The sequence below is a fragment of the Talpa occidentalis genome, unplaced genomic scaffold (assembly GCF_014898055.3).
Source record: "Talpa occidentalis isolate TD23 unplaced genomic scaffold, MPIMG_talOcc4v2.1 talOcc4.8, whole genome shotgun sequence".
Lineage (NCBI taxonomy): Eukaryota > Metazoa > Chordata > Mammalia > Eulipotyphla > Talpidae > Talpa > Talpa occidentalis.
This window is the reverse complement of record NW_023605194.1, coordinates 70,830,522-70,857,202: the sequence shown is the minus strand read 5'-3', so window position 1 is coordinate 70,857,202 and position 26,681 is coordinate 70,830,522. Positions and strand designations below refer to the sequence as shown.

Here is a 26,681-nt window from a genome sequence, read left to right as displayed (position 1 = left end):
CGGGCCCCTTGACCCAGAGGGGGCCTTCCCTGCCCCCTCCCCTGCAGACCCATGACCAGTGCAGGGACAGCCGCCACCCGCCAGGTCTCTCTTGGAACTGAAGTCATGGGGAGGCCCCCAGAGGGGCCGTGTCTCGGCCTGGGGCTTGGGGACACCCGCCACTTCTTGGTGTCTGCTGCGAACCAACCGGGTTTGTCAGATTTGTGACCGATCGACTCTGCTTTCCTTGTCAGAACATGAAGAGGAGCTGGACCGAGAATTTGGCCTGGAGACCGGCACTCTGTTGAGAGGACTGAAGAAGGTATAGGCCAGGCAGCCTCATGCTCTGCGGCACTCTTGGGTCTGGCAGAGTGGGTGGCACCCCGGCCACTGGAGCTGGGTCTGCCTGCTGGGAAAGAGGACTCAAGAGGGGGGCCCCGGACCTTGCCTCTGACACCAGAAATCTGCCTGTGACTGGCCAAAACCTGCCAGTTGCGCTTTGACCTTCCCAAGCCCTGACCTGGCCACATCTGATGGGAACCGGTGTCTGCCTGGACAGGCCCATGCCTGGACACTTGGCTGCTCTGGGAACTGCCTCCTCTGTGATGGGGGCTACCATCTGGCCTGCCTCGTGCCCTCCTGGGTGGGACAGCACTGGGCTTGCTGTGTGTGTCCTGGACTCCCAACCAGGGTGCTGGACGCATCCCTGCCCATCAGAACCCCTTCCCTCTTTTTACGTAGAAGAGCTGGGGTGCAGGCCAGGGGTGCAGGCCAGAGGTGTAGGGGTGAGAGGACTCATCAGAGATAGTAGGGAACAGAACAGGCAGATCTACTGAAATACACTGCTGAGGGAGCAGCGGGGAGACAGGAGAGGTCTGCTGCATCCTGTGGGTAGCTTCCTGGCCGGGGTTGCACTCAGGCCGTAGCAGTGACAACCTAAGACTTAACCCAAGGCCCCCTCACCCTCAATCTCAGCCTCTCCCATGCCCCCACCCCACCCTTAACCACCCTCACCCTGACCCTCACCCTGGCCCTCACCCCATCCCCGCCCCCACCCTGGGCATCCTACTACTTCCCTGCCCTGGATACCATCTGCCTGGAGCTCACCTCACAGCCTGTGGGGACTGACACCTGTCGTGTGTCACTCTCTGCTGTGCTGTTTGTGGGGGCATGAATTCGCCCCTCAGTCCCGCACCCACATCTGCTGCCGGTGCCTCATTCCCAATCCCCTTACATCTGCCTCCGAGTGGCCATGCACGGTGAAGTGCTGAGTTTGGTCCAGACGCATCCCACCCTATGGGCCGCGGTGCCTCCCTGTCCTGCAGCTGCTTCCCCCCAGGTCCATGGCCTATGTGTGGCTCCATGTGCTCCCCTGCACTAGCCCAGCCATCTTACACCCAAGGCACTCTCATCCTGCTGGCCCAGGCCAGCCCTCCCAGCAGCGGTGGGACAGGGCAGAGCCCACAGCTTCCCAGGGAGGGAGGAAGTTGTAGGCTCCTGTCGTCTCTGGACCCCTGCCCCCATGAGGGCCAGCTGGGCTGCCTGGTAGCCTTGGCAGGGCACTGGTATCCAGTGTCAGTGTCTTGTTGGGAAGCTTCTGGGTGATGGGGCTGTGACTGTCAGATTCGGCACTGGTATGACACGGGGCATAAATGGGGGTGCTGGTCCTTTGTCACCCACAAAGAGGCTGGGACCAGCTTGAGAAGGGCTGGGTTTGGGGTTGATCAGGCCAGCCTGGAGGGGGGCGGGGGCACTGGCAGGGTGGGTCTGAGTTGATGGAGGCGCCGTGGAAACGCTGTTTGGGTGTCTGTAGGGTGGCCATGGAGTGGCCAGAGCTCCCTGACCCCTGTCTTGGCATCTGTAGGACCCGACGGACTTCGAGTGGAGCTTCTGGATGGACTGGGGGCGGCGGCAGCTGGCCTGGCTGCTCCTGGGACACGCTGCTGTGTCACAGGTGGCCATGCGGCTGGCGCAGCAGGTATGTGCCCGGAGGACGGTCATGGTCCAGGCATGCATTCAGGACGAAGGTGTGCCCTCCCACCCTCACACCCCCCTGCACAGTGCTTTCAACCAGGAGGGTGAAGGGCTTGTGACTTTGGAGAGCGTTGGGTCTCCCCGGTCCCACAGCCACAGGGGATGGGCTGGGCCGGGCCGCTGAGCGCTGCGCTCCGCGTGCGTCCTGGGAACCATGGTCCCCGCGGGGTCCCTGTGGGGCCCCTGTGGGGTCCCTATGTGGGGTCCCTGTGTGGTCCATGCAGGGTTCCTGTGGGTTCCTGTGGGGTCCCTGTGGGGTTCCTGTGGGATTCCTGTGGGGTCGCTATGGGGTTCCTATGTGGGGTCCCTGCAGGGTCCCTGCGGGGTTCCTGCGGGGTTCCTGTGAGGTCCCTGTGGGGCCCCTGTGGGGTCCCTATGTGGTGTCCCTTTGTGGTTCATGCAGGGTTCCTGTGGGTTCCTGCGGGGTCCCTGTGGGGTTCCTGTGAGGTTCCTGTGTGGGGTCCCTGTGGGGACCCTGTGGGGTCCCAGCAGGGTCCCTGAAGGCCCGCCTCACTGGGTGCATACTGGCGGTGCTGGACTCAGGCTTTCGTGGGAGGGCAGGTGTGAGGGGACTCTTGGATTTAGCCCCGAGCACCTGAGACGTGGTGGGTCTGTCCAGACCTGTGGTGCTGCTGCCCCCACGTGAGGGAGGGTTGGGGCCAGAAACCCACCAGCATGAGCCCCACAGTGAGGCCCGGCAGAGCAGGTGTGTGGCTGGGGGGACAGGGCTTCTCCTTTTCCAAAAGCCCATGCCTCCTGGGCTGGCTCTCCCAAGGAGGGGACCCCATAGCCCCCTAGCTTGGTTTCAATATGTTGTTGATGGTGTTCATGGCCCCCAGGGCCCCAGCTCAGCAGAGTGAAAGTGGTGGGTGGGGACATGGGTGCCCTGCCAGCTGGTCCCTGGGGTCTTGCCGCCTTGAACAGGGTTTGAGGGACATAGGCGGGAAGAGGGAGGGGGCGGCCTCGGCAGCTGCTCAGGGTGCTGCTCAGCCTAGGACTCGCTGGAGGCTGCTGGGGGCGGGCGACAGGCCTGGTCCGAGGCACACTCGGGGCTGGGCCTGCACCCGCCATGGCTGGCTGCCACCATGTCCACCCTGTGGGCGAGCAGCCTTGTTCGTCTGGAGGAGTGGACAGGAGCTGGCGGGGCTGGCTCTGAGCTCATTCTGGTTACATGTAGTCACAATCACCAGGTCAGCTCTCGAGAGCCAGCTGGCATACACCCTCCCACCACCTGTGCCATGGATGCTGCTGCCCCCCAACACTGCACCCCAGGCCTGCCAGGGGGCAGGGGGATGCTCAGTGGGCGGGAGGCTGAGCTGGTGAGGACTTCAGTGGCCTGGCAGGGGGGAGGGGAGGCAGGTCCCCAGTGATGTTTCATAGACCATGTCTGACGATCAGCATTTTTTTTTAAAGATTTATTTATTTATGCATACAAGAGCTGGGGTATAGGCCAAGGGTGTGGGGGGTGAGAGGATTCACCAGAGAGAGAGTGGGGAATGGAACAGGTGGATTGACTGAAGTACACTGCTGAGGGGAGCAGTGGGGAGACAGGAGAGGTCTGCTGCGCCATGTGGGTAGCTCCCTGGCTGGGATCAAACTTGTACCACAGAGGAACAGGGGCTTGGGAGGGAAGTGAGACACCAGGGATGGGGTTTAGGGCTCACGCTCCGCCCACAGGCCTTTCCTGACAAGTCTGCAGGTTTTCACCAGAACAGCTATCTTTGGGCACCCTCCTCAGCACACCTCTCACAGGCTCATCCCCAAGACACTCCTGTGCCCTGTGGAGCACTTCAGCTCCCCACTTGTGTGCAGACGCTGTTGGAAGCATTTTCTGGGATTAACTCCTCATGCAGCCTCACTAAGTAGACACTTACCTCCATTTTATATATACAAGCCAGTGTGCAGAACAAGTGACTTCCCAGGGTCCCACAGGGAGGTGGTGCAGATGCCAGGCTCCTGACGGAAGTGGACTCAGAGGTGACTGGCCGAGTCCCATGTGGGTCCCCGCTCCATGCTAGGATGCCCCCGTGCGTTTCCTTAGTTTCACAGCAAGGACACTGCCAGACACGGCCATAAAAGCAAAGACGTGAATTTATCTGCTTAATTGTTCATTCACTGCAGCAACCACAGACTCAGCAGTTAAGTGGAACAAATCCTGGTTTGCCTAAAATGGGAATAAGTGGATCTATCAAGCTGATGACACAGACACCTCAGTATCTCACAGCAGCAGGGTGGAGTTTTATAGTATCATAAACCTGTCACGGGTGTCAGTGACATGCATGCAACTTGACAGCCAAGTGTCTGATTAGGGGGCAGACGGTCCAGTTTTCTCACCGAGACCCCCTGGACGTGTGAGCACATGCCTGTGTGGGGCAGCCCCTCTGAGGGGCGCTCCCCATTGCCCCTGGATCCACAGAGGTGGCTGCAAGGCCCTCACGAGGTCTCCCCTTGTGGGACCCTGTCTTGGGGGGCATTGGCTGAAGAAGGAAAGTGGCTTTTTGCTTCTGGGAGAATCTGGTGGACTTTGGGGACCGGGGCAGCCAGTGCCATGCTGGGGCGAAGGGGGCTCCCTCCATGCTGTTGTCTCTGCTGCACGAGTCCCCAGCACAGTGACAACAGAACTTGTCTGTTCTGTTGGACTATCCGTAGGACTATCCGTAGGACTATCTGTAGCCAGCCGTGGGCTCACCACCTCCCTTCTCTGTCCTGCCCTGCCCTGTCTCAGCACAGACCCTGGATCCTCACCCTCTATGGAGTCGGGGCCTGTTGGCGCGTGCTGGGTGCCCCCGGCGTGGCTATGCTGCTCCTCCACACCACCATCTCCTTCTGTGTCGCCCAATTCCAGCGTCCGCTCCTGTGCTGGCTATGTTCTCTCCTCCTGCTTTCCACTCTGAGGCTGGAAGATGCGCAGGAAGTTAAGGTGAGGTCTGGGTCTCACGCTGGGAAGGTCTTTGGGCAGCAGGACCCGGCAGGGGCTGTGGGAAGGATTGTGGCGACTCCCCTGGTGGCCCTGCAGGGTTGGTGCGGTGACTGGGGGCTTCCCCTGGTGGCCACATGGAGTCGGTGCAGTGACTGTGCAGGGCTCCCCCTGGTGGCTGCAGGTGCTGGGTGCAGCGATGTGGGGGTGCACTCTGCAGTGTGATCCTTGCCTGGGGCCTGCCTTACTCTCTGAGGCTGTCTGGGCAGACTGGGCACCTTTGCTCCTAGTTAGGGTCAGCACGGATGGTGCTGGATGGGAACACAGGGGAGGAAAATAGGAGTCCCCTGGGCACCTAATAAGTTGCCCGCAGAGCCCTGAGCCGTGAGGGGGAGTCCCGGCCTTCACCTGAGGCCCAGGAGAGCCCCTGGGACAGGTGCCGCAGGTGTTTTTCTTCTTAATTGATTTGCTCAGTGTCTACTCATGATCCCCCTGGAAGCTCTGTGAGTTTGGGGAGTTCCCCTGTCTGCCCCAGCGGGTCCAGCGTCTTGCCTGGTGGTTGTGCTGGCGGAGGAGGGTGCTGACCGGCCCTGCTGCTTGTGGCCTCAGCTGCAAGAGCGTCAGTCTTGGCAGGGCGGCCCTCAGCTTCACACTGTTCTGTCTCACGGTGGCTGAGCGTGTGTTCTGTGCAGGCTCCGGGCCTGGCCCAGCGGTGCTGGGGACCTGAGAGGGCCTTGACCTCAGGAGTTTGGTGCGTGGCCGAGTGACTGGCCCTCCCAGGACCCCTTCCCCCACCAAGGTTTCTGGTTCCTGCTATGTGTTCTGCTCCTCCCTGGATTGCTCTGGACCCTCTGTTCTGCCTCAGTGATGGGGTGTCTGAACCCTGTTTGTGCCAAGGGCTGGGGTGGGTGGGGCCCCTCAGCCCCTTAGCACCTTGTCCCTTCCCCTGACTGAGATCTTGACACTTTCAAGGGGAGCTGCAGGCCCATTGTTACAGGTGGGGAACATCAGCGCAGGGACTGTCCAGCTCTCAGGGCAGCTGTTCCGGGGCCAGAACATGCTGGGACCACCCTAGTGTCCGTGTCCCGGGCCCCAGGAACAGGGCCTCTGTGTCTTGCACCTCCGTGCCCGCCTGGTCCTCAGACATGCTGACCAGGCTGTGGGAGCTGCTGTTTGGGTGCATCAGCCACTTTGCCCTTTAAATACCACTGCCTCTCTGCCCGGCACCCTCCCTGGCTCTCTCAGCATCCCCCCACCCCACCCCGACCTCTGTCTGGAAAGATGTCCCTGTCCCTGCAGAAAGCACACCGTCTCCCTTTGAGCGGCGTCCCTTTCCAAATGTCCCCAGGTAACATCAGTGGACAGTTCCTAGCCCCTCCTTGGTGCTGGGCCCTGCATGGCTGAGGGTGTGGGTGATGTGACGAAGCCCCTGTGCCCTTGTGGGCACAGCATAGACTCTGGAGGGTGAGGGCAGCATCCCAGGCTCCGTCTAGGTCAGGCCTCTGTAGACACTGCCCTGGCCAGGCCTGGGAAAGGGCGTGCTGGGCTTCCCCAGGGCCCCTGCAGTGTCACTCAGATGCCACTGCTCCCCACCACCCTGCAGCAAGTCAGCGGCTTTCAGTTACGAAGCCAGTGGCCCATGTCTCCGTGACCCACAATTTAGCCCACCCCAGAGCCAGTTCTCGGCCAGGAGGTCTCGACGTTGCCTGGTTACCACCAGTCAGCTGAGGGAACCAGTGCCCTGCAGAATCTGTCCCTGTGTCCTAGCTTGTCTACCGTCCATGGGTCCAGGCGGCCCTCTGGTCCCTGCCTGACTTGTGCCGTCGGGGGAAGGGAGCTGGCAGTCAGCCAGGTTATAGCTGCTTTGTCCATTCACTCTTCCTACCCTCAGAGCCCGAGGCTGCTGTGACTGCCGAGCCCACCTGCCATCTAGGTATGGGAAGGGGTGGGCGCCTGCCTGCCTCAGGGCCCTTCCGAGGAGCTGACGAGGTGGACTTTGTGACAGTCCAGCAGCATGAAAAGCCGAGCCTCTGCCCTTCCCTCCCCGGCTGGGCTGAGACTGGTCCTTCAGCACATGGATCAGAAATCCGGGCCCCAGTAACCAAGGCCACGGCTCCAGCTCAGGGATGGGCTGTGGGGCTCAGGGCTACACAGGGTATGTGGGCTTAGAGTAGACCCAGTGGTGCCGGCCCAGCCAGACCCCAGCTGTGCCTTAGTCTGGGGAGAGTTGACATGGGGACAGCCAGACAGACTCTGCTTATGGCGCAGGCAGTGGCCTGAGGCAGTTGCTGAGGGAGACAGGGACAGATTTGCCTCGGAGGTCTCCAGGCTCAGCGCTGGGGGCTGCTGGGCGGGACATGCTGGGCATGGAGCAGACGCTGGGCTTGGCCCTCAGTGCCACTGAGGCCGGCACCGACTGAAGCCGCCCCAACTCTCCTTCCTTTGTGCTGAGGCTGCACCTGGCAGACCGTTATGTGCGGCGTCCATGGGGCACCTCAGGCCAGGACTGCCCTGTGGTTGTGAAAGAGTGCCCTGGCCTCACCCCTGAGCTTACACGGCTCGACTCCTGTCACTGCCTGTGTCCTTTCTCACCCTGCCCACTACTGGCACGTCACGTGCTGGCCTTCCAGCAGTGTCAGACGCTGCGGGGGTGGGGGTCCCGGCAGGCCCTGGGGGATGGGGGCATTGAGCTGTGTGGGGCAGTCGGAGCACGCAGACTGGCGGATCTCCATATCGGCCACGGCGGCATCCGGCCCCCACACCCTCTGGCCCAGGGTGCTGATGCTGAGAGGATGGTTGCCACGGCCTGGACAAGGTTGTGTGTCCCGGCGCCCCCTCGGCCCTGCAGTGCTGCTGCTCACACTGCCTGTGCCCTGGCTTTACAGAGAGGCTGGTACCGGACGGAGAACGAGTTCCACCTGCTGCACTTCACGCTGACCGTGCGCTGCCTGGCCTGGACCGGCTTCAGCCTGGAGCGCGCCTGGCAGCGACTGCCCACCTGCCGCTCCTTCCCCTGGCTGTTGGCCTACGTGTTCTACTACCCCGTCCTCCACAACGGGCCAGCGCTCAGCTTCCCGCACTTCGTCTGCCAGGTGGGTGCCCCAGCCATCCGTCGCCCTCCACCCGCTGTTACATCCTGTGTAGGACGGGAGTGCCCTGGGGTGAACCTCACCCCAAAGTGCGCTCATCTCTTGGGTGCACACTCGGACACGTGTCTATCCCTTCCCCGATGGAGGACAGAAGCCACTTGCCAGCCGCTCACCCCACGCTGCCCCTCCACACCCCATGGCTGCCCCACCCCACCTCTGCCCGGAGCAGCTCTGGCCCGCGGTCCTTGCCCCCAGCTGTTCCCAACCCCACCGCTCCCCCACTTCTGCCCCGGAGCGGCTCTGGCCCGAGGTCCTCACCCCGAGGGCCTGGCTCAGCTCTCCCTGCGGGGACCCAGGTCCTGACCCCACATGCCGTTAGGTGTCCTGGGCCCCATGTCTCGCTCTGCAGGGAGCAGGGGCTGGCCCGTGAGGACACTGGCTTGGAGGCTCCGCTCATACCTGGGCTCATCTTCCATCCCCAGGTGCCTTGAGGGGCTGACAGAGGGCCCTGGGAGGCAGCCGGGCCGCCCCATGGCCACCCCATGGGAGGCTCATGGGAGAGTCGGCGTGATGGGGAGAAACGGGTCGGGCGCCTGCCCCAGCAGCACCTGGAGGTGGGTCTGAGGGCCTTTAAAGGAGGGAGCACGCACAGAGGTGGGGACCCCTGACAGGCCTGGAGGGAGCTGGGTTTTGTGGGAGGGGGCCCACGGCCAGCGGCATGCCCCAGCCAGGGCTGGAGGAAGTCGGGTGGCCAGGACCGGCCTGGTGAAGGTAGAGAAGGCGGTGCCACCAGGGGGCAGCAGAGCCCCACCTGGAGATGAGCCGGGGCGGAGCTGCCAGCTTTGGGCCTCTAGGCAGGTAGACTCAGCCCAGGAAGCCCAGACAGGTGAGGCTCCAGGGCAGGTGAGGCTCCAGGGCAGGTGAGGCTCTAGGCAGGTGAGGTTCTAGGCAGGTGAGGCTCTGGGTTGGGTGGGGGCAGAGGGCACCACGCTCCACAGGCAGGACAGCAGCCTCCATGGCCCGAGGACTTGGCCTTGCCCCCAGGGCTGTCTCTGAGGCACTGGGGGCTCCAGGCAGCCCTGAGGTGGGGTCAGGCTCTTGGAGGGCAGGACAGGCTGCTGGTCACCCCCTCCCTGGACCAGGCTGGAGCATGCAGGAAGGAGCCAGTGCCTGGGGTTGGGTGGGGGGCTCAGGAGCCCTCCAGGTGTGTAACTACACGGCCAGGCCGCTCTGCTCTGGCTTGAGCTCTGGCCCAGTGGTGACTCAGGCTCCTCGTCATCGATGAAACGGGGGATCTGATAGGACCCCCGGGGACTGTTGGGGGCCGGGTGGCTTGGCACAGGTATGAGCCCATGCAGGGCACTGTGCCATGACCATCACTGGTCACCCGAGGCCAGCACAACCAGGGCTGTGGGCATTCGGTCTGGGCTGTGGCATGGCTGCAGGGGGTCTGGCAGGTTCTGGCTCTAGGAGAGGTGCACATGCTGGTTCCAGGGTCCTCAGAAGAGAGGCCCAGGGGCCCCAGGACCCAATGTCTGGGTTCCCGTTGGGCTCTGGCTCACAGAGCCATTGGGTGACCATCACTGTGATGCTGGCTGCGTGCCCACTCCATCCCCACCCGGTCCTGGGCGGCTTGTGCCATCCTCATGACAACCTTGGAAACAGGCCCTTGTCACTGTCCCTGAGAGCCACCGGACAGCTGACCAGAGGCAGATGGGTGTGAGAGGAGGAAAGGTGGGGGGACCCCACGGGGCCAGTGAGGGGCATGGGCTGGGCCCGAGCGGCTGGATCAGGGCAGGCCAGAAACTGGTCCTGAGCTGTGGCCCCCCGACCGCAGGCTTTGCGTCCGCTCCCCTCCAGCATGGAGGGGAGGCCGGGCTTCTGGGACTCGGGCTGAGGCCAGGGATGGGGCAGCCCCACCTGGCAGGAGCCAGGTTGCTGGTGGTGGCAGGCAGTATGGGGCAGGGCAGGAGGGGTGGCCTGGGAGGCTGTCGGTGGGGCTGGGCCTGCATTGCTGCCCCCAACCCCCAGTTGCCATCTCTGATCGGCCTTTGGAACAGACTCGATGTTCCTTTTATGCAATTTGCATAAAATGAGGTTTTAAAATACAATGTGTTTTAAGATGCACTTTTCAGACAAGTAAATATGTCTTCCTCCGGAGCCTCCACTGAAAATTCCCACTGATGGCGCTTTCCAGCCTCTGGGCCAGCGCCCTCGGCATGGAGCCCCGTGCATATGGCACTGGTAGAGCTGGCAGCCTGTCCCCCTCCTGTCTTCCTCCTGCCTGTGAGTGGGGCAGACACTGGACTTCCACATGCTGAGGTCAGTGAGGTTGAATGGGGGCCGGTGGCCGCTCTGGGTAGAAGCCTATGTTCGTCTGGCCTGTTTCCCCGTCCAGCCCAGGGCTTCTACCTGTAGGTGCCTGGCATGGGACGGTGGCCCACAGACCGCTGCAGGGACCAGGCAGCTGTGAAGCCCCCCTCAGGCCCGACCCTGACTGGACACCTGTCTGTGCCGCATCAGACCACACATTGCTAGGGGGTGGCACGGCCTCCGACGTGGCTGAGGGGGGACAGCGTGGACCACATTTCACAACTGTCTGGGTCCTCCAGCCCAGCTGTGTCCCCACTGCAGGACTGGACTGCACCCCGGGTGCCCAATGCCTTCATGGGGGCTGGCTGGGCACATGAGCTGGCGGGCAGGTGCTTGGCCCACAGCCATCCCTGGCCCCTTGCTTAGAAATCAGAGGCCCCCAAGGCCACGCCTGGCAGGGACCTGGGCTTCCCTCCTGGCCGACTCCAGGCAGGCCCTCCGGTTGGGACAGCCACCGTCCAGCCTGGCATTGACCTTGGTGTGGCCCTGGCCCCCATGGGTGCTCAGGTGCAGAGGCCTGGCCTGGCAGTGTGAACACAGGCGCTCAGTGCCCTCTTGGGAACCTGAGTGAGGGGCAGGCATGGCCAGGAGAGGAGGCAGCAGCTGGTGTGGGGGTGGGTGGGACAGCTTCCCGTGATTGTTTTCAGAGGGAGGTGAGGATGCGGGCCTTGCCTCAGTAGTGGGGGGTGCAGAGCCCCAGGGGCTTGTTGCTGGCTCCCCACGAGCACAACTGTTGGTTCTTGATACCGACCAGTTCCCGGCTCGCCTAGCCTTCTTCCCGGGGTGCTCGAGCAGAAGCTAGCATGGGGGGGGCACAAGCCGGCCTATTGGTTGTCAAGCTCTGGCCTCCTTCTCTGATACTACAAAGTCATATGGAGGGACTGGGGGCATCTGTGCGTGGGGGTTTGGGTGTCCTGGGCCTGTTCTCCGCTGTGGACCATCAAGTCCGGCTGAGCTGCAGCCAGAGCTGAGGGCTCAGTGGATGCTGCCTGGGTGGTACTGGGTCGGGGCCTGCAGGGCCCAGGTGCTGCTGAGTGGGAGTCGCTGGCATCTAGCCTGTAAGCTGGGGTCTGGCCTCCCTCTTGGGGAAGACCTTCTGGGGGCCTTCCTGCCAGACCAATCAGACAGGAAAATAAAAGGGAAAAGGAAATTCCTGTTTAATTTTTTTTTAAAGATTTATTTATTTATACAAGAACCGGGGTATAGGCCACATGTGCGGGAGGGTGAGAGGACTCACCAGAGACAGAGCGGGGAACAAAACAGGCAGACTGATGAAATACACTGCTGAGGGAACCAGCGGGCGAGACAGGAGAGGTCTGCTGCACCATGTTGGACCCTTGCCCATCAGCCGGGATCGAACTGGTGCTGCAGGGGCTGCTGACAGCTTCACAGTGTGGCACTCAACCACCTGCGCCACCAGGGGAGGCCCCTGTTTAATTTTTTTAATACAAATTGATAAGCTGGACAGGCTTTCCCAGCCCAGCTCACCAGGTTATGGTGATGCCCCCACCCCCCACCCCTCAGTCTGGCTCTCAAGGTGGGAGGGCATTCCAGGAAGTGGTGGAAAGTGGAGTCAGAGCTAATGTAAAATGAGGATGGACACTGACCCCGCCAAGGGCCCCACCTTCATGTCAGGGGGGCCGGGAGATGGCCTGCGTGCTGCTGCTGGTGCCCACACAGTCTCCCCTGACCACCAAGGTCTGGGTCCAGCTGCTGTTTGTAGACCCAGCTTCACGGTGCCTCAGTGGCCCTCGGCACCTGCTTCCAGGCCGCAACTCTGGCACAAGACCCTGGAAACATGCAGGCCCCATCCGTCTGTCTGTCTGGTTGGGGGCAGGCATTGGCTGACCCCAGGTTGCGTGGCCTGCTCACGGTGGCCAGAACCACTGTTTGAGCCACCGTGGGGCCCAGACAGTGGCCGTGGGGCCAGGCAGCAATCCTGGCGTCTGTGCCTGATCTGTGGCCCTGGGGTGAGTGGACTCCACCTATATCTGGATCACCAGAAGCCTTGTCCCCCTGGGCGTTGGGCCCCGTCCGAGAAACATGGGACGTGGTGCTGGGGGCTTCGCTGAGTGGCGGGTGTGTCTGGGCTCTGCAGGCTGGGCCGAGCATCGTGCGCCCTGGTCCAGGCTCAGAGGTGAAGCAACTCGGGACTACCAGCTGGCCCGGCCTGGCCCCGCCTCCCCTGCTGTCCGTGCTTAGCTGTCCTCAGCCACCACTGGTGAGGCCTGTGTCCCCTCCTGCCTGCTGAATCTTTGCTGAGTCCCAGAAGTAACTGCAGGTCGATGTCACGGCCCCACTGAGCCCCTCCCTCCAGCCTTGGACGTGAGTGGTGGTAGGAGAAGACATGCAGGCCCCGTGGAGCTCAGGGCCCCCAGTCCCCAGGAGAGGCCAGGGCACACCTGCCCCTAGCAGGGGCAGGTGCAGGGGTACGGCACCTGACTGCTGATGCCCCCATCCTCAGTCTGGCTGTGACCTTGTCACCGCAGCGCCATCCCTGAGGCCCATCAACCAGCCCCTCCTCATGGTGCAATCCTTGTGGGCGGTACCGGGCTGCGTGAAGGTGTCTGAGCTGGGTGCCCTCTGACCACCCTTCTGTCCCCACTGCAGATGCAGCGGCCAGCGCCCCGCCCCCCAGTGGTCAGCCTGGGCCTGGGCCTGGGCCGCCTGCTGTGCTGGTGGTGCCTGGCGGAGCTCATGCTGCACCTCGCCTACACGCACGCCCTGTGTGGCAGTGCTCCCCTGCTGCGGGCCGTCTCCAGCTGGGCCCTAGGTGAGTGCAGGTGGTGGCACGGGGTGGTGCAGGGCTGTCCCCATGGCCGGGGTGCGTGCACAGGTGGCAGAGGCTGTGCTTCAGGACTAAAGCATGTATGGCAAAGCCAGGGCAGCTCCTGGGTCACTGCTTGGAGGCACTGCCCACATACGTGGCCCCACAGCCCTGGGTTCTGCGTACAGTAGGCGTGCAGTTCAGCATCTTCGTCGCCACATGGGCAGGACTCCCTGGGCAAGTGGTTGGAGAATGAGGGGAAACAAGCAGGTCAGGGGCTGCCTCAGCGTCCAGCAGATGGAGGGAGTGGTGGTGCCCGGCCCTCCCCTGGCTCCCCCTGCCTGTCCCCATCCTGGAATCCTACAGGCGGGTGTATGTCTCACTCCAGGTTCAAGGGTGGGGGAGCAGCAGGGCTCCACACAGGCCTGGTCTCTGCTCCCTTCCTCTGGCCCAGGCCGCTGGCCACACCCTGCTGAGCGGCCTCCCACGTTCTCCTCTGCACCTCCTGCAACACTGGGGTGACCGGCTTCAGCGCTGTGGCCTGATGGAGACATGAGGATCTTCCTGCCTGTTGAAGCTGTCCCCCATGGCCCAAAAGCAGCCGCCCCTCCTCCACCGTGGGGTGTGGACTTGGAAGAGTCTTTTAGTTGGTGCCATGTGCACACAGGCTGTCTAGGAAGGGCCGAGCTGCATCACTGACCATCTCTTTCCAGAGAATATTACTCAGTTGGGGTGACTGACTTTCTTAGCTTTAACGGTGTGGCTAGACAGAGTCAGAGTAAAAGGTGGTTTACATAGCATCCTGGTGGTAGCGCTTTCATCAGGACACCACATTGGGCCGGTGTCTGTAACTGAGTTTCGGGCGCAGGCAGTGAGGAAAGCTATCTCCCTGCGGCGCCCCCCACCCCAAGCCAGCCTGAGACGGGGGAGCCTGGTGTCCCGGAAAAGCACCAGCGACCCACTCGTGTCTACATCCTGCTCAAGAACGAACCAGGAGCATGGAAGCCAGCCCCGTTGCTTTCAGCCTCCCAGCCCAGAGAACCTGATTGGGGGTTGCCGTTACCCCATTCAAAGTACTTTAGAAAACACTCTGAGAGCAGCTTAGGGTTCACAACCAAATGGAGAAGGGTGAAAGGCCCTGCTGTCCGCGTCCCCATCGGGTGACCTCTGTTGAGCGGGTGCCCCTGCGTCGACGGTCGCCCCAGCCAGTTGGTACCACGCGGCCTGCGGGAGGACAGGCCACGGATGCTGGGTCAGTGGGCTCTCACAGCCTGCAGCGTCTCCACTGCTCTGCCATCTGCATCCTGCTCACCTCTGGGAGCCACCCATCTTGTCACCACCCCTTCCATAGCACCTTAGGGCCAGAGTTGCACAGGCTGCGGCTTGCCCAGATGAACAGTTGACAATGCACATCCGTGTCTGGTGCTGCCTGTGGTCCAGCTTGGCAGCTGGCAGCTTTGTGCTGCCAAGTGACACTCCCTGGAGTGGCCATGGTTCATCCCTTCTCTGCTGAGGTACATCATGGTGACTGAGTTCGGCAGCCAAGAGTAAAGCTGCCACGGACGATCTGTGTGTGTTTCTGGGAGGATGTGCATTTTGGCCCCTTCTGAGCAGCAGGTTGTATCTCCTGCTGCAGGTGCCTGCCCCAGGCAGTGGTGCCTCGTGCATCCTTGGCCCTCATGCCCCCAGCGCCTGGCTTGTGGCTGTCCCTGCAGCCTGCAGTGCAGCTTGGCATCGTCTCGAGTTCCATCTCTTTGGGGATGAGGGCAGGAGCTTCGCCACGAGCACCCTGCCCTTTTGTCTCCTCCAGCAGCCTGTGCCCCTCATTCTTGCTGGGTTCCACACTTGTGTTCTTGACAGTAGTCCTTCATCAGACATGTCTTTTGCAAAGACTTTCTCCCTGTCCGTGGCTTGTCTGCTCACTTGCTAGTGTCTTCTGTAGAGTGAGTTGCACATGTTCATAAGTTTGGCTCATCAGCTTTCTTGCATGGACTGTGCTGCTTGTATTGTAGCTAGGAGAGTGGAACAAAACAGTGAGGAAGTTTGTAGTGAAACCAAACTGGGAAGAAAGGAAGACCCTTGCTTGACAATGACAATTGCCACATCTGATGTCAAGACTTACTGTGCAATATTGATGAAAGAATAGACAAAGAGATCAGTGGAACAGACTAGGGAACCCAGAACTAGGTCCACGTAAATGTAGTCAACTGACCTCTGAGCCAAGGCAGTGATGGGATTCCGTGTAGATAGTCCTCCCCAGGGGGATTCTGTGTAGTAGACAGTCCTCCTCGGGGGGTTCTGTGTAGACAGTCCTTCCCCTAGGGAGTAGCTTTGCTTCATTTGCTCTTGCTGCGTTAGCTGGAACATCCCTGAGGGTGTTGAAGGGAGCGGCAGGAGTGGTGACCCGGCATCCTGCCTGCCTGTCCTCATCTTAGCGGGAGAGGACCTCGTGTCTCCCCTGTAAGCACTGTGGTACCCGAGAATGCTCCATCTCCCCTCGTTTGCGGAGAGTTTTTAATCATGAGTGGATGTTGGGTTTCGTCAAATGCTTCGGGTGTGTGTGCCGTATGAGCATACATTTTTTCTTCTTTAGCCTGGGGAGGGGATGGATCACAGGAATGAATTTTCAGATGCTGAGCCAGCCTTGCCTTCCTGGGATCAATCACTGGTTGTGTGTAGTTGTTTCTGTGCATTGTGGGAGTTGATTGGTTCATGTTGAGGGTTTTTGCATCTGTGTTAGTAAGAGACCACGGTCTAGATTCTTTGGGACGACTCTGACTGGCGCTGGCATCAGGGCAGTGCTGGCCCCATTGGACGGACTTGCAGGTGAGGTTTCCTGCACAGCGCTGCTTCCTGCAAGGGCTTCTGTTCCAGGTGGCTGTGGGCATGAGCTCCCCAAGTTTGGGGGCAGCACTGTGCCCCATGACCTCTCACAGACCTAACAAGTCAGTGTTACGTTAGTTCTGCCTCTTCCTTGCTGTTAGGGCAAAGAGCTGTCCCTGTCTTTGTGATGATTTTACCATGGTTAGATTCCTGAAACTGCATATTTTAAGAAATTTTCCTATGGAGATTCATAGGTGATTTCTTCTGTGACTTGCTTTTTTCACTTAAAACGATATTTCAGAGAATCCCCTGTGTCTGCTGTGTTCTCACTGTTGAGTGCGCCGTGGGGTCCTTTCTGTCCTCCACCCAGCAGGACGATCAGTCTTGCAGGAGAGAGAGAGAGAGAGAAAGAGAGAGAGTGAGTGAGTGTGTGTGTGTGTGTGTGTGTGTGTGTGTGCGCGCGCGCATGTGTGTGCATTCATGAGCGCACACATTAACCGTCCCGGGGACTATGTCACCTAAAGCGCTTACAGTGTGCTCTGATTGCTTTTCCGTTCTGTACTGTTTTAGTAATTAATAACCAATAATGCTGATTGGAAATTCCTAAATTGGGTGAGTCACTGTCCAGGGTCTCTAAATGCTGCTTCAGTGCTGGCCTGTGCGTGGAGTTGCTGGGCAAGGGTACCACGCATGTCCTGATGGGCAAGGTAAGGCCCAGTTACTCTCAAACTTCATTGACCCCACTTGTACCCTATTGTTTCAAATTTTCATTAACACTTGGTGTTGACTTTTCATTTGAAATCCAGTGTATGTGATTTCGTGGCAGCTTTGGTGTATGTCTCCCTGGTTGCTAATGGGCTTGAGCAGGTGTCCTGTCCAGGACTATAGGTTTTTGTTTTTCTTCTCTGTCATACGTGTTTGTGCTATTGATCCATCCCCTCCCCAGGCTAAAGAAGAAAAAATGTATGCTCATACGGCACACACACACGAAGCATTTGACGAAACCCAACATCCACTCATGATTAAAAACTCTCCGCAAACGAGGGGAGATGGAGCGTTCTCGGGTACCACAGTGCTTACAGGGGAGACACGAGGTCCTCTCCCGCTAAGATGAGGACAGGCAGGCAGGATGCCGGGTCACCACTCCTGCCGCTCCCTTCAACACCCTCAGGGATGTTCCAGCTAACGCAGCAAGAGCAAATGTTACTATTTTCCTTTGGTTTGTGGCTTGATGCTAATTTTTTACCTTTTGATGAATTTGTTATTGGAGCTAGATTGATGCATTTTAATTTTACTGTGTCTTTTAGTCTTCCGGCAGTTGAAGTGTCTTTGGCAATTGAAGTGTCTTCCCTGCCCTGAGACTATGAGGTGGCCTGGCTGGTAAAGAGCCGTCTTTGCTGGCCTGCGTGGCTGGGCTGTGGACTTGCCTGTGGCCGTCACTCTGGCTTGGGCGCTCAGGGGCTGTGCTCCAGCCTCCCACAGGGACTCGGGGAGCCTGCAGTCAACTTTAACCAGGGGTCTCTTCCAGGCCACATCTGCTGACACTTGAACAAAGTTGTATTTCTGCCTCACTGGTTGGTGGGAGCTGGAGCATGGTTTGTGGGCTGGGCAGCGAGCACTGTAGGAGGAGGAGGGGGATTTACTGTGCCTTTAGGGCTAGGGACCCTGGTCGCATCTAAGCAAAGAGGACTTAGGACAGGATTTGGGCTTGGTTTTGCGGAATGGCCTAAGGGCCAGCTTGGCGGGTAGGAGAGTGCTCGTGGGGGCCTGCTCTCTCAGCAGGTGTTAAGGAACCTGACCACATTCTCTTGGGCTGTTTTGGTGAATGAGGAGCTGGGCGAGGACTCGAGTGGGGCATTCACTGGGGATTTGGGAGGGGCCATCAGCACCTGCCTGGACGAGAGGGAGGAGGGCAGAGGCAGCACCTATACCCCAGGCAGGCTGGGCCCGGGGCAGATCTGTGTGGCAGGGTGGGTGGCCTGGGCTGCCGGAGGGCAATGGGAGTGCCCCAGCCTCCACAGAAGCCCCTCAAGGTCTTCACACGCAGGGAGGGCCTGCCCCAGGGTGGGTGGGTCAGGTGTGGATGCCAGTTCCTGCAAGGCGGGAGGTCAGCAGTGCTGGGGGTTGAGGCCCCTCAGGGAGGAGGAACACAATTGGCAGCGCTGCCCCAGTGCTACCCTCTGGTTCTGGGCACTCCGTGGCAACGGGTGATGTTTGTTTTTCCTTCATTCCTTCAGTTCTGTCCTGGACATGCTTCCCAAGGGGCCTCCGTGTCGGGGGTCTTTGAAGAGGGGCCTAGCCACACAGAGGAGTGGGGGGTGGGGTGGCCTTTTTGGGAAGCTAATTTCCCTTTAGAAGACGTACACCCCTGCCCTACACCAGACTGAGGACCTTCAAATCCTTCCTGGTTCTCCCCCTTCCTCTCTTGGGGTGCATTTGAATACACTTTGCTGTAGACAGTTTCAGCAACCTGCGGCCCTGCGGAACAGGCTTCAGCCTGAGCCACTGGCCAGGATGCCTGCCACGTGGCCCGGCAGTGTCTTGTCCAGGCCCTTGAAAGGGGCAGCCAGTGCATGCCATGGGGGATCCGGGCCTGCCGGAGCTGGGCTTGCCCAAGTGTCAAGGTTATGGACACCTGTGCTGGGCCGGCTCCCTTATGAGCCCGACGTGCCTGGGGCGCTTGGGCCTGGGGGACTGCCTTGCCCGGGGGCCCCACTAGCCATGGGCCCTGCTGACCGGCTTCTTCCTCATGTGTGATCATGTGTGTGAAGTGTGAGTGTGAGTTTGTACGAGTGTGAATGTGTGAGTGTGTGTGTACTGCCTCTTTGCTTCTGCAGTCAGTCTTCCCACACAGGTTTCAGGCGAGCGGAGGCTTTTGCGGATTTGATAAACTCTTCATTCGGCATGTGTTCAGGGGCCCTCGTCAGTTTTTAAGATCCTAAACTCACGTTGCCGTGGAAATGCTTTCGAGCCTTCTGGTTTCATGAGCACTTGCTCTTTCATGGAGCAGTTGGACGTTGCTCTTCTGCATGGGCAGTCGGGGCTCCCAGTCGCCACCCCCTCCCAGCAACGTCCACAACCCGTGATCAGAGAGGATGCGGTGGGGGTTGCTGGTCTGTGAGGTGACTGCTCCTATCCCGGGCACCGTGCGCTGTCTTTGAAGAGAGGCTTTTTGGAGATTTGAACCCTAATCGGAAAGTATTCAGAAGTAGCTTTCCCAGTAGCCAGGATGTCAAGTGTTCCGCATTTGGGAGGAATGCACCTCTGTTCCTGACGGGTCAGGCCTCCTGAGGCGGGGAGCCAGGGTCTCGGTCTCTGACCCGCTGTGGGCACCACGTGTGCTCTGTGTCACACGAGGGTGGTGAAGACTCTGTGTTTGCGTCTCCTGCTGGCCCCTCGGTCCCTCTCCTGACCCCCAATTAATCTCCAGGGTTGGATACCAGGCAGGTCTCGGAGCCTACTGGTGCTGGTCCCGCAAGACATCGTGGCCTTTGCTGGGCTGGTGCAGCATCCAGTGCCCTAGTCTGGCTGCCGGTGTCTGAGGCCCGCTGCTCTGGCAGAGCTGGGGGTTAGCTCTGGCGTAGGTTTTCACCCCCACAAACTCACCCCATTCACATACATACACACTTGCCCCCACACATGTGCACATACCACACGCACACATTTGAGACCCTTCAAGGCAGGACAGTGACCCGTGGCTGCTCATCACTCGGTGAGAAGTCAGTCCTCCCAGAGCTGGAGGCCAGTACCCTGGTTGCTTCCCCACCCACCCCCCCTTGTGGTTCTCCCCCAAAACCTTGGCCTGGTCTCACAAGGTGCTCATCCTCCGGCCCGGAGACAGCAGCAGGATGGTCACGCTCAAGGATGCAGCTTCCTGGGAGACGAAGCCGCAGACATGGCGGTGACAGCACATTAAAGCATCACCCCAGCCACTGCACCTGTGCCCTGGGCCTTAGAGCTCCGGTGGTGGGTGAACTGCAGGCGCATAACCGTGGGGTTCCTGCTCCTGTACCTGCATCATGGGCCCAGTGAGGTCAGGCTCACTTGGCTCTGTGCAGAGCGATGTGCGGTGTCTAGATAGAACCGGCTCCTCACCACCCCATTGGCGGCCGGAACCCAGCCATACACCCCCTCCCAGGGCGGAGGTGGAAGCAGCTGGCCAGGGAGTGCTGGAGAGGAGGTGGCTGGCAGAGCCTGAGCCCTGCAGAGGATGTGGTCACTCCCAGCAGGACACCCGAGGCCTCTGGTGCCGGCGTGTACTTCTAGCTGCCCCACACGTGCACCTGGCTGGGGTCTCAGACCAGCAGGCCCTGGGCCCCAGGGTCTCTCTGGCAGCGTTGAGAGGCTCACGTGCCACACAGCAGTGGACTGGAAGCTTCCTGGGTGGACAGAGCTGCACCTACTGCAGCCTGTCCCGGTTTAAGCTCTTTACCCGCCCCTCAGCAAGATGCCACCACCAGCCTCCCACCTGCCGGCCTCCTTGCCCCAGCGCTGGACCCTCAGCCAGCGCGGTCTGGCTGTTCCATGTCCCCACGCAGGGGGATTAGGTCGGAGGGGCCTGCTCCGGTGGCTGGGACCTGCCGTGCCTCCTCCCTGGTGGCAGCCATACCAGGCGTGTGGGCCTTCATCTGTGTGGGCGCTGCGTGGCACCGGCAGCTGAGTAGTCACACCGCAGGCTGGGGGTGCAGGTGGCTCTGGAGCTTGGTTCAGCCCCGAGGGGCCACCAGGCCAGTGTCCGGGTTGGCTGTATGTCAGCTTCCGGCCACCCCACGAGTCCAGCAGACCTCATGACTCACATGGGCGGGAGCTTGGGGCTTGGAAGGGTCCATCTCTGCAGTGGTTTCTGCCATAGCAGATACCTGTGTCCCCCCACTGCCTGCCACAGTGATAAAGAGGACCTCATTATTGGTCAGTCCAAATTACATCTGTCAGAACCCCTGCATAGGCGGCTCTCATAGTCTGGGGGCGGTGGGTGGGAGTGTCCTGGTCGTGCTCCATCTGGAGACTATGGGGCGGGGGATGCGGGGCGGGGCATCAGGGTGGGGTTCCATCCTCAAGGTGCCCCGTCCCCAGGGCGCTGCCCGCCTGTCTGACGCCTACTGTCCCACAGGAGGACTGGCGTTGGCCCAGGTGCTCTTCTTCTACGTCAAGTACCTGGTGCTGTTCGGCGTCCCTGGTCTGCTCATGCGCCTGGATGGGCTCTCACCACCACCGCTGCCCCGCTGTGTAAGCACCATGTGCAGCTTCACTGGGATGTGGAGGTCAGTGGGCGTCACCACCGCACACCGGTCCAGGGCGGACTGGCTTCTACCTGCCCCTTGCTGAAGCCGCCTCGACACCCGGCCTAGGCCTGTCCTGTGGGGATGGCCTAGGCATTGGCCCCCATCTGCCCAGGGAGGTGGGTCCCCCCATCCGCCCAGGGAGGGCGGGTCCCCCTGTCTGCACAGGGATGGTCAGCCCCCCTGTCTGACCAGGGGGCAGGGCTGTCTGGAAGGGCCTGGGATTGGAACAGACTGCTTTCTCTTGAAGTCTGCAGGCCTCCTGGGCTGCGGGCCTCTGTGGGCCGGGCAGCATCCAGTGCTGGTGTTTCTCAGCTCGTGTCTGGCCATTGCCTGCATGGCTCTAAGTGTCCAGTTTCCCCTTTAGGCAATGATGGCTGCCCTGTATGGTGCTGCCGCCTCCAGGGCTGTTCTGGTCATGGCAGGCGGGTACCCATGCCGAGCACAGGGCAGGTGCTCTGAACCTCCCGCTCTTCACCAAGCCCAGCAAGGTCCTGGGCTCCATCTGAAGGCGCCAGCCCCTCTTTGCCTCAGGCTGCTGCACTGGCTTGTCCCTCAGGATGTGGCCAGTGACAGGCTGCCCCTGCCCTGCACAGCAGATGGGCCTGGAGCGTCTCCTGTATGCGTGGGTGTCGGCCCCTCTCTGCCTCCCAACCCGGCTTGCTGGGATCGCCACCCACCCCCTGTGGCCCATCCAGCCTGTCTGCCACACACACAAACACACACACCCCTCCCCCCGTGGCCAGAGGAGCCCAGATGCATGGGAGGAGTCAGCTGCTGTTGCTGCAGAGAGGTGGACGGCAGGCACGGCCTGGCTCTCCAGATGATGTGTGGGCACGAGCAGGTCTAGCTTGGCTCTGGCCCAGTTTGCTTCTTGAATGAGAAATGTCAGGTGGTCAGGCCATGGCTTTGACTTGTCCTCACCCGTGACTTGTGGCTGCCGCCTTGTGAGAGGGCCTGGGGCACAGCCAGCCTGCAGGGGAGCCTGGTTGGCAGCTTCCTGGGTCCACGGGCTGGAACCAGTGTGATGGGGGCCACTTCTTCTGGTGTGAACCAAGTGAGGTTCCTTTGCCTTTTTGGGTGAAAGCTCCCCTTGGGCTGTGTAATGAGCAGTGTGGCTCCTTGGGCGGGTGGGCTCTGGCTCTGTGTCCTTGAGTGCCAGTGTCCGTTGCCACAGAGCAGCTTGAACAGCAACTAGATATTGAGAATGACCATCCTCTAACATCTTAGTCCACTGAAACTCACATTGCACGGACCCTTACCTGTCTCCAGGATCCAGGTGGAAAGAGCCCCATGGCCTCAGCCCCTCGGGTCAGAACCAGGCTGAGGCTCAGACACCAGCCCAACAAAACGCCATCCTGCTTTCCAGGGGGCTGGGCCTCACCGTCCTCCCCTGGGCCTTGAGGTGTAGCTTCTCCTGCCATGCTTTGCTGTGACCTCTAGTTTATTGTTTGCACTTGGACATGTCTGGTCCTCACTGGGCACCAGGAGGGCCACCCAGCAGGTGCAGGCTCTAGGGGCCAGGGGGCCTCTGCAAGCCACGGTGCATGAGTCAAAGCTCACGCAAGTTTTTGATTGAAACTTGCCACGCCTGCAGATGCCGTCTGCCTGGGAGCGGCACTGTGTCCATGTCTGGCCCAGCCCCCTGCCTTTTCCCAGAAGCAGCCATGTCTGTTCTCCGAGTGCCGCTGCTCCCTCTCCAATCTGGTCAGCGCTAGGCAGGGCCAGAGGGTACAATGTCGAGGATGCTGTTCTGCTGGGCAACAGCCTCCACTCCCTTGGCCAACATAAGGCAGGGTGGAGGCAAGAAAGCAGGCTCCAGGGGGTGGCTAATGGTGCTGAGCGAGGTGGGGCACTGAGGAGGTTGGAGGTGCTTCTGGGAGTCTCCCACCTGACCATCTGACCCCTGGGTGGCTGACCCGCATCTCTCAGTTACTTATGGGTGGGGTGGGCTTGGCATCCACCCACATGGCACAGATAACGCTCCCTGACATGACCGCTGCCGCTGGGCATGGAAACTGCTGTCCACGGGGCCCGGCTTGACAGTGGGTTGGCTTGTGCCCCTGGCGCTTCTCCGCTTGCTCCAGCTCCAGCATGTGCAGCCACATAAAGCCCCAGGGAGCCAGGGGGCCCCAGCCACGCGGCTTTTCCATGACTGTGGAATCTGAGCGGTTGAGGGGTCTCAGCTTCGTTTCTGGACGCGTGTTCTAATTCAGTGTCCTGCAAGCACCAGGTGTCACTGGAGGACGTCCATGTCCACGCTTCCGAAGCAGAGACCGATTGTGGGCAGGACTTGACGCTTTGCTCTGCATGTGCAGGGCAGGGTGATGGGAGGCCCAGGGCCTCGGGGACGCGAGTCAGTTCCACTGCCTCGGGCCTCTGGCATTGCCTGCTCCCCATTTCTCTGTTGTACCCCACCCTTCTCAGCAGACTCGCGCATCCCAGCATATTCAGGAATCTGAGCATGGAGGGTGGCTGCTAGCCTTGCATACAGGGGAGTCTGGGCTGGGGAGGTGCTGATCCCCTTTTCCCAGGTGGCCTTGATGGCCTGGATGGTGGGTCCCGGCAGAACATAGGTCCTGGCCGTGGCAGATGAGCAGGAGCAGCTGCAGAAGTAGCTGGCCTTGCCCGGTCCTGCTGGCCTCGCCTGAGGCCTGGAGCTGCGGGGCAGGTGGCTGGCGTGGGCAGGTGCTGTGCCCTGCGGGAGGCAGGTGTGGCTGAGTACCAAGGAGGGAAACACCGCGGGTGCTGTCCTGGCATCATCCTGGACCCTGGAGCTCACTGCATCCTGGCCAGGGGCTTGGGGGATGACTAAGATTCCCGGGGCGGGTCTTTCACTGCTTTCCTCACCTCTGCTTTCTCTTCTTGCCTCTTTCACCTGTTGCTGTGTCTCTGTCTGGTCACAGTGTGCCCTGCAGGGACTGAGGGTGGCGCAGGCCCAGGCTGGACCGGCCTGGGTCCAGCTGAGTGTCTGCTCCAGTCCAGCACCCGGCCTGCTCGTGGCCAGTCTGAGATGGAGACCAGGGTGCCTTTGGGGGCTCAGCACAGCTTCTACCACTCGGGACCCTGACCACACACCAGTACTTTCTAGAAAGGAAATGGCTCACAGACAGATAAAGGCAGAAGCAGCCTCGCTGGCGGCCGAAAGGAGCTGATGGGACAGGTGCTGGGGCCTGGCCTACCCCTGTGGCTCGCTTGGGTGCCAGGTGGCTGCCTTTGGTGACAAAAGTACATCAAGCGGTGACGTTGGATACAGGTGACTGTCATTGAGGAGACAAGTTCATGTGCTGAGTCAGCCCATGGCAAGTCGTGGGCTGGAGTGAAGGCATGGAGGAGGGCCTGGAAGTCAGGTGGGGTCTTGGGAAGGGGCAGCCCAGCCTCAGACGGAACTTCCGTCTCTGGAAGGCAGTGTGGCATCCTGCTTTATTAACCTGGTGCATTCAGATTATTGGAAAGGTAAAAAGTAAGTCATTGGTTTTCTGAATCAAAGGTCCATGTGTTTCTTTATCAAAGTTCAGCGGGCAAGGTCAGCTACTTCTGCAGCCAGCCCGAGACAGAGCGTGTCTGCCTAGGTGGGAGGGGCTGGCTGGGGCTGCTATCTTGGCAGCCCGCGGGGTCCTGGGGAGCGTCCCAGCCACCCTGATGTGCCCCAAGGGGGCCACCCCACTCTCCCCCTCGCTCCAGGCAATCTTATTTGAGTTCAGGTTGACGCCTCTTTTATTTTTTTTTTTGAAGATTTATTTTATTTATATAAGAACCAGGGTACAGGCCAGATGTGCGGGAGGGTGAGAGGATTCATCAGAGACAGAGTAGGTAACAGAACAGGCAGATTGACAAAATACATTGCTGAGGGGCGCAGCAGTCGAGACAGGAGAGGTCTGTTCACCATGTGGGTTGCTCTGAGGCCGGCAGGGATGGAACCGGCACTGCAGAGGCTGCGGACAGCTTCACAGTGCTGCGCTCTTGCCTGTGCCACCAGAGAGGCTCCCTGACACCACTTTCAGATTTAATTAGATTTCAGCCTCAGCCGATTTATTGAATGAATTTCTCACAGCTTAAAAGGTGTAACGTGCTCCTGGCGGTGGCTTCTCATTCCCTGCGCCTCAGGCTGGAAGCTGGGTCTCCCTTTGCAAAGACAGCGCTGAGTGGACGAGGCCTCGGGGCCCGCGTGGAGGTTGGGGCGGGGGTGCCCTGGGGGCCAGGGGTGCCCCACCTGTGTGTCCACGAGCAGTGACCTGCTGTCCGGGTTAGCAGCCCTTTGTGAATCTTTGTGCTGGTGTTTGGCATGAAACCCACATGCCTCATCTCTCTGCCACATGCAGGAGGCACGGGGTGTCTACATGGTGGGACAGGAAATGTTGTGCACGAATCAAGCCCCATTAGTGGGTTTTCAGGGTGAGCTGCAGCGCTGCCCAGGGTCAGAGATTATGTGAGGCTCCACGTTTATCCCACTGCATACCCCTGAGGAGCCAGTGGAGGCCCCGACCCCTGGTGTCCTGCGGCCTGGGTGCAGGTGCCGACCAACTCTTATGACCCGGCATGCAGTGGGTGCCGACCAACTACCTGAATTCCGAGGCTCCGTCCAGCTTCAGGCTGTGTCTCTCTGCATATGCGCACATGTGTGCACGCGTGTGTATGGTCATGTAGGGGTGAGCGGGGTGCTGTGAAATACACATCAGGTTCTGGAGATGCTAATGAGGGCTCCAGGTAGAGGGCATCTAATATGCTGGGCAGGGCCCGCTGAGGGAGGTTGCTTAGTCCCCATGTGTGGGCCCCGGCCCCTGGCTGCTGCCAGACCAGGCAGGACTCTGGTCTCCGCAGTGCTGCATGGAAGGTTTGTTTGGGAAGAGGAGCAGATGTGGCCTGGAGGTGGAGCGTCAGCACAGGCATCTGTGTGATACGCCGCGCTTGTTTCTGCTGAGTGAGGATAAGCTTGTTTTTATAACATAAATCTACTTCCAGAGCACGAAGATAAATCCCTTTTGCCATGGAGCTGAGTTTTGAGTGGATGCTGTGAATTAACAGCTCAGGGGAAAACCTGAGGAAGGAACGCGCAGGAGCCAAAGGGGGCTCATGGCAGGCGGGCAGGGCCAGGCAGGCAGCTAGGGCCTGGCGGTGGGTGGCTGGGGGCAGGCGGGCGGCTGGGGGCTGCCCTACGGGAGCTGGCTGATAGCATTTCTTGTTGCACAAACCAGGGCAAGGGTTTTGTAAGAGGGTGGCGAGGTTTTTGAAGACCTCTGACTCTCACCTGTGGCTCCTCATAGAGAAATGACCCCACGGCTGCTATGCACCCAGTTTCCTGGAAGGAGAGCAGGGTCTGGGGTCTCCTCCGACACGGAGCTGTCCGCAGCCAGGCAGCCCTTTCCCACAGCTCATGTGTCCAGGGTCCAGTCTACCTTGTTTTAAGCTGTTACCATGGG

The 26,681-nt window shown here is 60.5% G+C and overlaps 1 protein-coding gene across 4 annotated transcripts in view; it reads left to right on the top strand.

The window, feature by feature from the left end:
* HHAT (hedgehog acyltransferase) overlaps positions 1-26,681 on the top strand; it is a 75,813-nt gene that overhangs the window by 18,704 nt on the left and 30,428 nt on the right. For all 4 annotated transcript variants that reach the window (XM_037497803.2, XM_054690780.1, XM_037497801.2 and 1 more), the window contains 6 exons: positions 234-301; positions 1,844-1,957; positions 4,739-4,933; positions 7,816-8,022; positions 13,003-13,165; positions 21,093-21,243. In XM_037497803.2, the coding sequence (XP_037353700.1) occupies positions 234-301; positions 1,844-1,957; positions 4,739-4,933; positions 7,816-8,022; positions 13,003-13,165; positions 21,093-21,243 (898 nt within the window). The remainder of the gene's footprint in view (positions 1-233; positions 302-1,843; positions 1,958-4,738; positions 4,934-7,815; positions 8,023-13,002; positions 13,166-21,092; positions 21,244-26,681) is intronic.